This window comes from Myotis myotis, unplaced genomic scaffold, assembly GCF_014108235.1.
Source record: "Myotis myotis isolate mMyoMyo1 unplaced genomic scaffold, mMyoMyo1.p scaffold_m19_p_14, whole genome shotgun sequence".
NCBI lineage: Eukaryota > Metazoa > Chordata > Mammalia > Chiroptera > Vespertilionidae > Myotis > Myotis myotis.
In genome coordinates, this window is record NW_023416318.1 from 11,668,482 (window position 1) to 11,681,378 (window position 12,897).

At 35.4% G+C, this 12,897-nt stretch overlaps 1 protein-coding gene across 6 annotated transcripts in view; it reads left to right on the plus strand.

The window, feature by feature from the left end:
* Positions 1-12,897, plus strand: part of EXOC6B (exocyst complex component 6B) — a 537,234-nt gene that overhangs the window by 207,203 nt on the left and 317,134 nt on the right. For 5 of the 6 annotated variants that reach the window (XM_036334133.1, XM_036334135.1, XM_036334137.1 and 2 more), the window contains one exon: positions 10,530-10,706. The exons of the other annotated variant lie outside the window; for it this stretch is intronic. In XM_036334133.1, the coding sequence (XP_036190026.1) occupies positions 10,530-10,706 (177 nt within the window). The remainder of the gene's footprint in view (positions 1-10,529; positions 10,707-12,897) is intronic. 6 annotated transcript variants of the gene reach the window in all.

Consider the following 12,897-nt stretch of genomic DNA (forward strand, 5'->3'; position numbering starts at 1 on the left):
ATGGAGAATAATAGCTTATTATCTAGTTTGGTGATATACAATGACTATGCTACCTGGTAACACATTTATTAGGTATTTGTATTTTAGATTTCATTTAGGTTGAGTTGACTGAGAGGAGTAATTTAAAAGTTACGTGAATTGTTAAGCCTGACCACAGAATATGTATAGTTGGTGGGTGGATATATGCCTACTTTCTCTTCCTCTCAATTTTAGCAGTTGTCTTCTGAAAAAAAAAAGGGGGGGGAGGTTACATAAAAGCCTTTTTTTTTTTTTGGTATAATTTTATCCTTTGCAACAATGAAAGCATAGAAGTAGGATGTTAATTTAGCATTTTGTTGATACCATAGTTATAGTCGAAACGATTGGTTTGGTTGAAATATTGACATAGTTAAATTATGACTTTTTCTGGTCCTTTTCAGGTGGGATGGGTAATCCTTGGAGAAAGCCTTGCTTGTATAGGCCTTATCTTTCCTGGATGACTATGTTAAAACATGAAATATTAAACACCTAGGAGAGTCCTACTCTGAGGTTAATAGCTATCCTTGACTATTTTTCCTCCCAACTCTACCTATAATTTGGGGTCATTTTTATCACCACACAAAGATTGACAATAACAATAAATGTAAAACTCAACATGATATGTGGTAAAAAATTGTGGAGAAGAGTTAATGCTATTCTCAGATATAGTGTTAAGGATTATCTTGACATTGAGTTTATTCATAAACCATCCTGTTTTGGAATCATACATAATGACTTTAAGTGGCCTGTTAATGTTCTAGCCATTCAGCAAAACTTACCACAATCCTTCTATCTTCAGGTAGCTAGTATTCTAAACAAATGTATTTGGAAATGATGAAGAAATTCTTGAAATATGACTAATGTGGTGGACATTGTTCTTTCAGTTATTAGAGTATGTTATAATGTTTACAATAGTTTAAAATCTGTGTGACAACTCAGGATTAAAGGATCGACTGCAGATGTTTGTCTCTCTTTCCTTAAGCCCCTACCAATGAAATAAATAGGCACTAAGGTCTGAAACACAAATGCCACTATGAAAGAGACTCTCCTTTATCACTTTGTATTATAAAAAGCAACCTCTCTTTCCTTTTTTTGTATTTGATACCGTTCATTCGTTCATTCATTCAGACCAATAAGGAGATTAAAATCATAATAAAAAACTTCCCAACAAAAAAGGCCCAGGATTAGATGGTTTTACTAGTGAATTTAGTAAATTTACAAGACGAATTAACATCAGTCCTTTTTAAACTCTTCCAAAAAATTGAAGAGGAGGGAACACTCCTGAACTCCTGTTAGGAGGCCAGCATTACCATGATACCAAAACTAGATAAGGACACTACAACAAAAGAAAACTGCAGGCCAATATCCTTGATAAATAGAAATGCAACAACTTTAACAAAATAGTAGCAAGCAGAATCCAACAGCACATTAAAAGGATCATACACCTAATCAAGTGGGTTTTATCAGTCTTACCTTTCCTTTTCAACATAGTACTGGAAGTCCTAGTCAGATAAATTAGAGAAGAAAAAGAAATAAAAGGCAGCTAAATAAAAAAGTAGGAGGTAAAATTGTTTCTGATTACAGATGGTATAATTTTACATATAGAAAATACTAAAGATTTCACCAAAAAAAGTTAGTAATAATAAATGGAATGAGCAAAGTTGCAGAATACAAAATCAACATACAAAAATCAGTAATTTTTTTTTTTTACATTGACAATGTATTTCTCGTAAAAGAAATCAACAAAACAGTCCCATTGACAATATCAGACATAGTAAGATACTTAGGAATAAATGTAATCAAGGAAGCACTGTTATAACACATTGATGAAAAAAAATGGAAGAAGACACAAATAAATGGAAAGATATACCATGTTCATGAGTCAGAAGAATTAATATTGTTTAAATGTCCACACTATCCAAAGCAATCTACAGATCCAAAGCCATCCCTGTCAAAATCCCAATGGTCTTTTTCACAGTAGAAAAAAATAATTCTAAAGTTTATATGGAACCACAAAACATCCTGAATAGCCAAAGCAATTCTGATAAAGAAGAACAAAACTGGAGGCATTATTCACAATAGCCCAAACATGGAAACATCGTAAGTGTCCACTGATGGATGGACAGATAAAGGAAATGTGCCGTATAAATACTGTAGAGTATTATTCAGTCGTGAAAAGAAGGAAATCTGTTTTTGGTGATAACATGGATGGATATTGACGTCATTATGCTAAGTGAAGTAAGTCAGGTAGAGAAAGTAAAAAACTACATGGTGTCACTTATATGAGAAATCTAAAAAAAGCCAAACTCTTAGAAATAGAGAGTAGAATGGTGGTTGTCAGGGCCTGGGAAGTAGGGGAAATGGAGAGATGCTGGTCAAAGGGTACAAACCTCCAACTTTAAGATGAATAAGTTTTGGGGATCTAATATACAGCATGGTTACTATAACTAACAATACTATATACAGTACTTGAAAGTTAAGAGAGTAGGTTATAAATGTCACCACACACAAAAATGATAATTATGTAATGGAATAGAGATGGTAAGTAACCTATTGTGGTAATCATTTTGCAATATATATGTGTATCACATTAGCACATTGTCCACCTTAAACTTACATATGCTACATGTCAATACCATCTCAATAAAGCTGGAAGAAAAAAAGCTGAGGGAAGTGTGTAACATAGCAGAGTGTATGAAGTCACAACTGAAAGTACAAACAAAGGTACATGAGGAATGGAGAAAACAGTTTAATACAGAGAACTTCATTGTCTGAGACTTTGGAAGTCTGAGTTATGATAGATGATAGGGGTACATTAAAGATGTGATTTGTTGAAAGTTAGAATATAAAACTTTTAATTCCTCCACTTTTCTTCTCTTGTCCCATGTATGGAATATTTGTACTTATATTCTTAGGTGGGTGATTAGAAGATTCTTTTTAAAAATAATCAATTTTTATTGAATTTATTGGGGTTACATTGATTAATAAAATTATATAGGCTTCATGTGTACAATTCTATAAAACATCATCTGTATGTTGTATTGTGTGTTCACTACCCAAAGCCTTGTCTCTATCACTATTTACCCTCTGTTCCCTCTTGTACCTGCCCCAGCTCCCTTTCCTTTTGATAATCACCATACTGTTGTGTCTATGAGTTTGTTGTTCTTGTTTTTACTTAATCTATTCACCTGTTTCACCCAGCCCCCCATTCTCCCTCACCACTGACAGCTAAAAATTGATAAAAGATTGCCACAAAGTTCCATTGATTTCCCCAGCAAAGAGGTGATCTCTCTCCTAGTCTCCCTAAAGTGAAGTTTGCTGGTTGACAAGTCTTCCTGTGCCCACAGAGCTTTCCATAGCTCCTAAGTGATTCATTATAAAATACTAACGACCAGCAAGGATCCAAAGACATTTGAGGAAAATATCCAACTTGAGACCAAAATCTATCAATATGAGAAAACAAATATTAATAATAAATAACTACCTGGAGACAACAGATAACGTAGAAAACAGAATATGTCGAAAAATGTAATTTGAGTCCTCAAAACTTAAAAATTTGGGTCTTTATGTGAAAATGTTACAAAGATCACCAGAAAGAACTATAGAATTCAGTACTAATTAAGAATTCTAGACAAAGGGAGAAAATTATCCAAGCAGTAATACAAGAAAATTCTCCTTATCTGAAGGATGCAAATTTTCAGATTCATGGATAAATTACCCAGTATAATGAACATAGGCAAATTAAATATGTTATATTATTGTTTCTTCCTTTGCTGTCATGTTTTGAAACCTTTACATTCAATGGTAAAGAGAAGTAATGCCTAGTGGTGCTTCGGGGCTAGGAAATAAGCATCCATACACTTTTATGTGCTATTATGAACTGGCATAGTTTTTCTGGAGGGAAGTTTATTGATTTTGCAACACTTAATATTTGATGTAGGTTTTCTATTTGTAAGAATTTCCCTAATAAGACAATTAAGGACATGCACAAGTTTTTTTCTCTGGAGATAGTCTTTGCATCATTATTAAGTAGCAAAATATGGAATATAAATGTCCTGTGGTAGGCTATGTTTAAATAAGCATTTGTTCTTTGAATTGCAATGCAATGTTATAAATGTTTTTATTTGTTGAGAAAGGTATTTATAGAATATTTTTTGTGCAAAAGATTACAAATTTTTATTTAGTGTAATTCTTTTCTGGCATACCAATATAAATGCAAATTGCAGATAAATAGAAAATGCAGAGAAGCAAAAAGAGACATCTTTATATATGCACAGAAAATAGGCCGGGCTGTCATTCACCAAAATAACTGATTATTACTAAGGGGAGATTTTGATAGAAACCCTGTTTTGAAATTGCAGCTCTTTTGCACTTATGATTGGTGAGATTTGAAGGGCAGTTGTAGAGTCATCATTTCTTGATCTTGCCAGTTATTTTCAGAGCTATTCATTGGGCTTCAGACACAAAACAAGGGCCATAATCCTGCTCCACTGCTTTGTTATATGGGGTGTTATTTTAGCCTAGGTTTCCCTGAGGGAACCTGAGTGGTTGAGATGTGAGTGATCTATGGAACAGGAGTTCAAGGATCAGGAGGAGTGAGAAGAGAAGTTCGTGGAGTAAGTACAATGCTAGGGTAGTTTGGTTCCTTAGTTCTTGGGACTTTCTAAGAAGCCATATGGAATGGATGAGGGGAGGGACACAATGCATTTATCTTGGTCAATGGTTGCCTCACTTCTGGGCTGACTATCTTGAGTGCTAAGTAGTTCTTGTGGGATTTTACACTGTGGTATTAACAGCAAAGCCCCAGGGAAGGAAGCTGGAGGTGTGGAGTGTTAGAGCTGGTTTCAGGTTACATGACACTTCCAAGCTTCCCAGAACTACTTACTGATGCTAGAGCTAGCTAGAGTAAGAGTTGAGGTATCTAATGCCTGAAATGTTGTACTAATGCAAAATTGAATGGCAATGTGTAGTAATATTAGATGCCAGCAATGATTAATATCTAAATATTTTTTAGATCTCAGAGGCTTCCACAGTAGAAAGTAAAACAGATTTCTCTCTGATTTTCAGAGGGAAGACAGTAGAGCTTAAAACTTTTAGTGTTTTTTTTTGTTTTACTTATCTATTAATTCAAGATTCTTTACTTATATTATCTCATTTAATTCTTGTGGCAGTTCTAAGGTACATTTTGTTAACCTTGTTTTTTTGTTGTTTTTTTAAATAGATGGGAATGTTGGCTAGAGAAGTGAAGACACTGCTCAACATTATAGGATTAATAAGTTTCAGAGCTTAGATTTAAAGACCTGTCTTACTCCAATAAAGTTTTTGTGTGTGTGTTGGTTTTTTGTTATAGCACCCTGTTATTAAAGTCCATGTAATTATGTCCCGTCTCCAACCCTTCTCAATTAGTTTCTGATTCTAAAGGTCACTTGCATATGTTCCTTAAGCCCACTAGAGGTCAGTATTGGGTTGATAAAGACAGGAGCCTTCAGTTTTTGATTCACATTTTAACTCTGAGTCTTATTGCTAGGCACCCTTGGAAGTTGTAGTTCACAATAAAACTTTATTTAAGTGTGTGTGTGTGTATATATATATATATATATATATATATATAGTATTAAATTATTAATTATATGTGTATATACGTACATATATAATGCCTCATAGAAACTCTTCAAGAGTTGTAAACTATTAATAACAAATTTTTAGGATAATAGTTCAGATTAGGTAATTCTTATGGGTTTTTGGGTTTTCTACCTCTTCTAATAGGTAGGAGAACATACAAACCCTGTCTTTTGCAGATAGCCCTCTCTTTTACTGGACTATATCTTATTTGCTCATAGATTTCCTTTGTTATCTATTGCCTTTATATAGTAACCATTTATCCAAATTTAGTGTATATGTGTCACTGAATCTGGGCTTTGTGGATTCTAAGAATGATAAATGGGTTTCTTAGACTCAAAGAAAGAAGAATCCGTACTGAAGTGTGGTACTGTCATTTGTTTATCTGGCTATCTGGCAGGTTTACTGAACTCTTCTCCATCCTGCTCTCAACTTACTATTCCCATGGTTCCTACTATTTGGAATGATCCCACCATCTAGTCAACAAGGCCAGAATACTTAGAGTTATTCTTATTTCCTTCCTATTTTTTATGTACTACAATCAAATTAGTAAATTCTGGTGCTTCTACCTTTTATATATCTGCTGATGCCTTAATTCAGCGGTTCTCAACCTGTGGGTCGCGACCCCTTTGGCGGTCGAACAACCCTTTCATAGGGGTCGCCTAAGACCATCCTGCATATCAGATATTTACATTACGATTCATAACAGTAGCAACATTACAGTTATGAAGTAGCAACGAAAATAATTTTATGGTTGGGTCACAACATGAGGAACTGTATTTAAAGGGCCAGAAGGTTGAGAACCACTGCCTTAATTCAAGTCCTCATCATTGTTATGGACTATTATAGTGATCTATATTGATTTTCTTTTTTTTCTTTTTTAAATATATTTTATTGATTTTTTACAGAGAGGAAGGGAGAGAGATAGAGAGTTAGAAACATCGATGAGAGAGAAACATCGACCAGCTGCCTCCTGCACATCCCCCACTGGGGATATGCCCGCAACCCAGGTACATGCCCCCGACCAGAATCGAACCCAGGACCTTTCAGTCCGCAGGCCAACGCCCTATCCACTGAGCCAAACCGGTCTCGGCTGATTTTCTTATTTCTAGTCTCTATCTTCTCCCAGTTGAGCACACCTGTGATCCTAGAGGATTTGCCTGAATTGGAAAGCTGATCCTTGCTTTAAAGTAATTCCCTTGCTTACACTCTTTCATTGTTTCTCCATTGCCTACTAGCTAATGTCGAAACTGCTTTGTATGACATCTTTATAGTTCTTTATAAACTACGTTCCTATACAAAATTACTTATTCCTTGGGTGGATAATGTTATTATAGCACACATAGTCCTTTCTCATGCTGTTTCCTTTTTCTGGAATGGTCACCCTTTCTACTTAACTACCTTTGGAAAAATTATATTTATGTTTTAAGAGCATGCTACCTGTTCCTCTGTGAAGTCTTACCTGAGACCCCTCCAAGCAGCTCTGATTATGTTCTTTATTCACCCACTGTCTTCTGTATTATTTCTATTATACTTATTGTGTAATCTGCTTTCCATAATAGTTTGATGTGAGATTCATGAGTCAGAGACTCTTTTTCTTTCTATATTCAGTGTGTAGTACAATGCCTGGTACCAAGTAGACCTTCAATAGATGTTTGACTGAAAACAGGATTACAGAGAGAAAGCACCATGAATTAGGGCAGTGAGAGGAGGCTGTCTAAAGTCAGAATAATTTAGTTGGGTTTTGAAGGAAAGGTTAGAGTCAGGCAGAAAGCGGTCATTCAGTAGAGACACAGAAGTGGAAATATACCTAGTATATTATGAGGTAGAGTCTGATTCAAGTGGAAGATTCATGTTGGAGAAATACATTGGAAAATTAGGTTCAACTTCCATTATGTGGAGTCTAAGTGACGGATGTGGAGTTTGGATTGTACTTGTTTAACACCCCCCCCACCCCAGTCTCTCCCATGTTTACTTGGTGTGATGAATGATGTGAGTTAGGAAGAGCCTGGCCTGGCCGTAGTAGGCAGGGGAATTATAATGAGAAGGTGATGAGTTCCATTTTAAGTATGTGGGAATGGAGGTGATGGTAGAGCACCCAGTAATAACAGGAAGCTGGAGATGTGCTATTTGATCTTGGGAGAGTGGAAAGAGTGGTAAGAGAAGAGGGATTGAGGAACAAACCCTGCTTAATTTCTATATATTAGGAAACCAGAGAAGAGTGTATATGAGGGAACCTTAAGGAAGAGGTGGTTAAATGTGTAAAAATTTTCAAAAAAATAATGAACAACTAAGAAAAAGAAAACACCTAAATGTTTTCTAAGGTCTAACTGCTACTTGTGTGCTTCGTATCCTCCTGCCTCCACTTCATCCCACGTGGCAGAAGACAGCTGCTTCTTTGGCTCATGATTATAAAGGTTGTCTCTGGAGGGACAGAATATATGGTCCTGGGGATATAGCCTAGCAGCGGTTCTCAACTTGTGGGTCGCGACCCCTTTGATGGTCGAACGACCCTTTCACAGGGATCGCCCAAGACCATTGTAAAACACATACACAATTACATATTGTTTTTGTGATTAATCACTATGCTTTAATGATGTTCAATTTGTAACAATGAAATTGGGCAACATGAGGAACTGTATTAAAGGGTCGTGGCATTAGGAAGGTTGAGAACCACTGGCTTAGAGTGTTAGGAGAGAGCTCTGAAGGGTATTTACTGTCCCCCCACCCCGCCAAGGGCTTTTTATTTTAAGATATATGTATGTATTTATACGTCGATATCTATATTTACTCTTCTCCACTCTTGCCAGTCCCATACTTACATTCTGAATAGCTGGTAATTTTCATTTGCAGCCATAATGGGTAACATCTGAGGATTTATTTCATTGCTTACCTGCGATGCAGTGTTTCTAACCTGGCCAGTTCATGCTTAGCAGCTCTGCCCTGACTGCTTTTTTTACACACCAGAGAAGCCTTGATGATGCTAACAGAGACCCCAGGTTCGATGGAGCTTTGGAATAGTAGTTGAAATGCTTTCATTTCCAACATAGGGTTTGTTATCTTAATTTGTGTTCTTCCAAATTGATGTGAAAACCAGATACATAGCATCTAAAAAGAACAGGTCATAGGAGATTTAAAATTAAGTGTGGCTTCTCTTGATTACTTTTGATACACTGGTACTATTTTATTGATTGTGATAGAAAAATAATTAACTTAGGATTCAATAAAATGAGACCAACTTGAGAAAAAAGTGTTTGGTATTGCTGTACTGAAGGAGAGAATGGAGTTAGGGACAAGTGGCCACTCTCTAGTTGAGGGCTTGCTTTTCAAAGTATAAAAGCTGTAGGAAGTTCTCCCTTCCTTTGTGCCTCCCCAGAGTTCTTGATCCCTTTTTGTGGGGTTCGCATTAAAAGTAAGGGGGAAGAATTTACTTTTGAGAGGAAAAGAAAGAATATTGTATCTGTATCTAATTTTAATGCTTGAAAGATATGTATGTTTTATGTACACACCTAAATTAAGTGTTTTTGAATGCCTTTGCTACCTCCGTTTGTTACCATTTTTATGTAAGTCAAAGCAAAATATCAATGAGTACTATGTAGAGAAGCAAGTTTGTCCATTGATTCAAATCTCTGGAATGTAGATTCTTTTCATTTTCTTGGCAGAAACTAGCTCACATAGTTCAAGTTTTTCTCTGTCCTATTAACCAGTGCCTGGACTAACATCTTATACTTAATATTTCTCTTGAATTCCTTAATCTCATTCAGAACATTTGGAAACTGATTTTTTCCTGAACTAATATCCATTTTTCATTGAGGAGAAATATCATATATTGATTAAGGTATCTATATTCTGTCAAAATTCTCAAGCTTTATATTTTAGGATGATATTATTATTAAAAAAAGGAAACTTCCATTATGAGATACTTTTGGAATATGCTGGGTTAAATCAAAGAAGTTTTCTAAAAATGAACTTCTCCCTATTTTTATTTTGTTAATAAACATTATATGTCTATAAGAAGGCTACATGATATGCAGTGTTTCCCATTTATTTGATCACAGAACCCCCTTTTTTGGGGGAAACATGTTGCCATGCTTTGAGGGACTATTGGAATAGTGGGATGATCACTGATGTGGAATTTAGAAGATCACACTTTGAGATTCTGATTTATTGCTAACTAGACCCCATCAAATTCTTTGTCTTCTGGCCTCAGTCTCCTGAGTGGGGACTGCGGTCACTTCCAGCTCGAATGCCGTCTGGTTTAATACTTCTGGTGTTGACCCTGGAAAGTGACGCTGCCCACCTCTTTGTATCTATTGAAATCACACCATCATTTGAGTCTATTTTATTAGGTTGAGGGGATTACACTTCCTTTTCTCGAAGAGTTCAGAAGAAAATCTTTAAAACTTTGTTTTCCACAGGGAAAACAAAGGTCATGAAATCCTGTTGGATTAGTTAGTTCAAATCACTCTATTAAGATATTTTATTTCTAATCAGGAGAATTGTGTTGATCTCTTACATCCACACAACTGCTTTTAAGAGTCCCCTGAGCTCTCCCCACCACAAGGTTTCAGCATGCCATTTATCTTGCACTATTCTCTTGGCTACTTAGAGGAAAATGGGTAGATTTCATTTTTGTGATGATTTAGTGGGTATATTTGAAAAGTATGATGATAATACTGTATTGACTGATTATCTACACCCCCCCCCCCCCCCCCCGTGGAAACTTCAGGGTTAAAAATGTATACATTACTTTGGGTTTATTTCTGCGACTAAAACTTCATGTATTAAGGTATTTTGTTATGTTTTCTTTATGATACCAATTTGTTGAAAATGAGTTTTTTGAATGCTTAATTGCTTTTTTCTTAATGTGTGTGTGCATGTCTCTGTCCTAGGCCCAGCAACAAAGAAACCTGGATAACATCGTCTTGCAACCACCCAGAATAGGTAGCAAGAGAAAAGCAAAGAAAGATGCATATACAATTTTTGATACGGAGATAGAAAGCACTAGCCCCAAGTCTGAGCAGGATTCAGGAATTCTGGATGTTGAAGATGAAGAAGATGAAGAAGAGGTAACTAACATTTGAACTGGGGATGTGAGACCGTTGTTAGGTTTAAATACAGTATGTTTGAGATGTGATGGAGAATCTATTCAGCTTTTGTGATATTCTGGAATTTAATACTATTTTAAATACAAATAAGCTCCAATTTAAGGAAATGAAGATGCACTAAGATATCTTAGATTTTAATTCTTTAGATTTTTAAATGCACTTGTCCATTCTTTATGTTTCAGGGTTTTTTTTTTATTGTACACTGACTGGGTAGGCACTACATTAAGGGAAGAGTAGAGTTTACCTGACCCGGAGAAAGAGATCTAGGTGGCCTCCACTGAAACTAGAAAAGGGTCTTTGGAGACCAATAAAAGATGATATAAAAGTGGGGTATGAACACAGGAATTTCTTAGCCTTGAGTTATGGTTCAGATTGAAATTATAAAGTTGAGAATACATTTCTGGAGGAAATAAATGTATGAGCTATTATAGAGAATCTGGGAATTTTGTGACATATCCATAACCTCTTAGATTAGATCTGTGTCACTTTCAGGTAAAGAATAAGATTAAGTGGCTTACCTAGTACATATTTTTATATCCTTCTTTGTTGTTGGAAGTGTGTTTAATGTGTTTTTAAAAATAAAACTCCCATGACGTGAGATTTCCTGTTAAAATGTTTTTGTAAATACTTATTTGTATAATGGGATTAGTTTCTCTGTGAGTCTGGTGGTTGTAGCATGGTCATTGGAGTCAGACAAACCCTGGCTCTATCATTTTATTTTTTAAAAATTAGCAAAAAATCCCATTCATTTACTTTTAAAATGTTCAGTGACACGTGCGAGGAACCATTTACTCCTATACTCAGTTAATCCGTTTGCCTTTAAGTACTTGTCTCCTTTTAATTGTTTTATTTCTCCACATAAAACTGGGCTCACTGCCTTGTCCCCTTCCTTGTCCTTTGCTATACCCTTACTAATCTCCTTCGCTCCTCTTCCCCCAAAACTTGTCTAACTTCATAATCTTAGGTAATTGTTTAATCTGTTGGCACTTTATAGTGTTTCATCTATCAAGTCAAGATAGTATTCTCTGCCCCCATAGGTTTGCACAAGTGCCTGTCATAAAAGCTGGTTTATGTAAATGTTAGTTTATTCCCTATTTTCATTACTCTTCCTTCCTCACTTCTATTAAGTATCACTAATGTCAGTATCCCTGTCCTTATTCTTCTTCTTCTTTCATGTCAAAAATCTAATAGCCACCATTTAAACTGTTAGGGCTAAAAAACAAATAACCAAGTTAATTATGTGTCTAAAACATTAACATTTACATTTGATTGAATGTCTGAGAGACTAACATATGTGTAAAGTATTATATTTTTAATATAGTTGTCATTATTGAGAGGACATTATTGAGAGTGAATAATTGCATTTAAAATTTATACTTTATCAGGATATGTTTAGTGTATAAATGAGGTACATTAATAGTTAACAATGTGTGAAATTTTATCATAATCCCTATTGTACTTGGGTAACAAGAACTTTTAACAGCTCTAAGAAATAGAGCTAAGAAAAGAACCAGATAGTTGCCTAATACCCATGGAAATAGAAAGGGGCAGAGAAGACTTGATATCCTGAATATTTTCTAGTATTCTCCTTGCTTGGAATGACTGGTACTATAGGAGGTAGATCTACCTTGGAGACCAGACTGTCAGGTATTAGGCTCATCACTGATGACAAGTTACAATAGTAGTACAATAAAGAATCAGTTTCAAGAAAGACCAGTTAATGCCTTTTATTTACATTTTGGGTACCTGTCAAGGAAATTAAATTAAACCAGGCACTATGCCTTAAGGAAACAGAAGTTAGACATAGTCTATGCTCTGGGGTAATACACACCCCAAAAAGATGCTTAGATGATAAGTTAAAAGATTGAAATATATACACAGTTCTCATATATCACTGAGAACCTTCTGGAAAAGAGCCATTCTTTATCACTAACTCACTGAATATTCTGAGCATGTCCCTTTTAATTTTTGTGCCATATTTCTTCTTCATTTTATCTTCTGAGGTCCAGAGAAGATGAAGATGGTGGGACTAGTAAAGTGTGTTGGGGTTCCTCATGAAGGAAGTATTAGAAGAATGTGCTTGGAAGTTAACTTCTTAAAATGCTCCCAAATCCCAAATCAAACAGAATTCACATTAGAAATTTGCTGATTG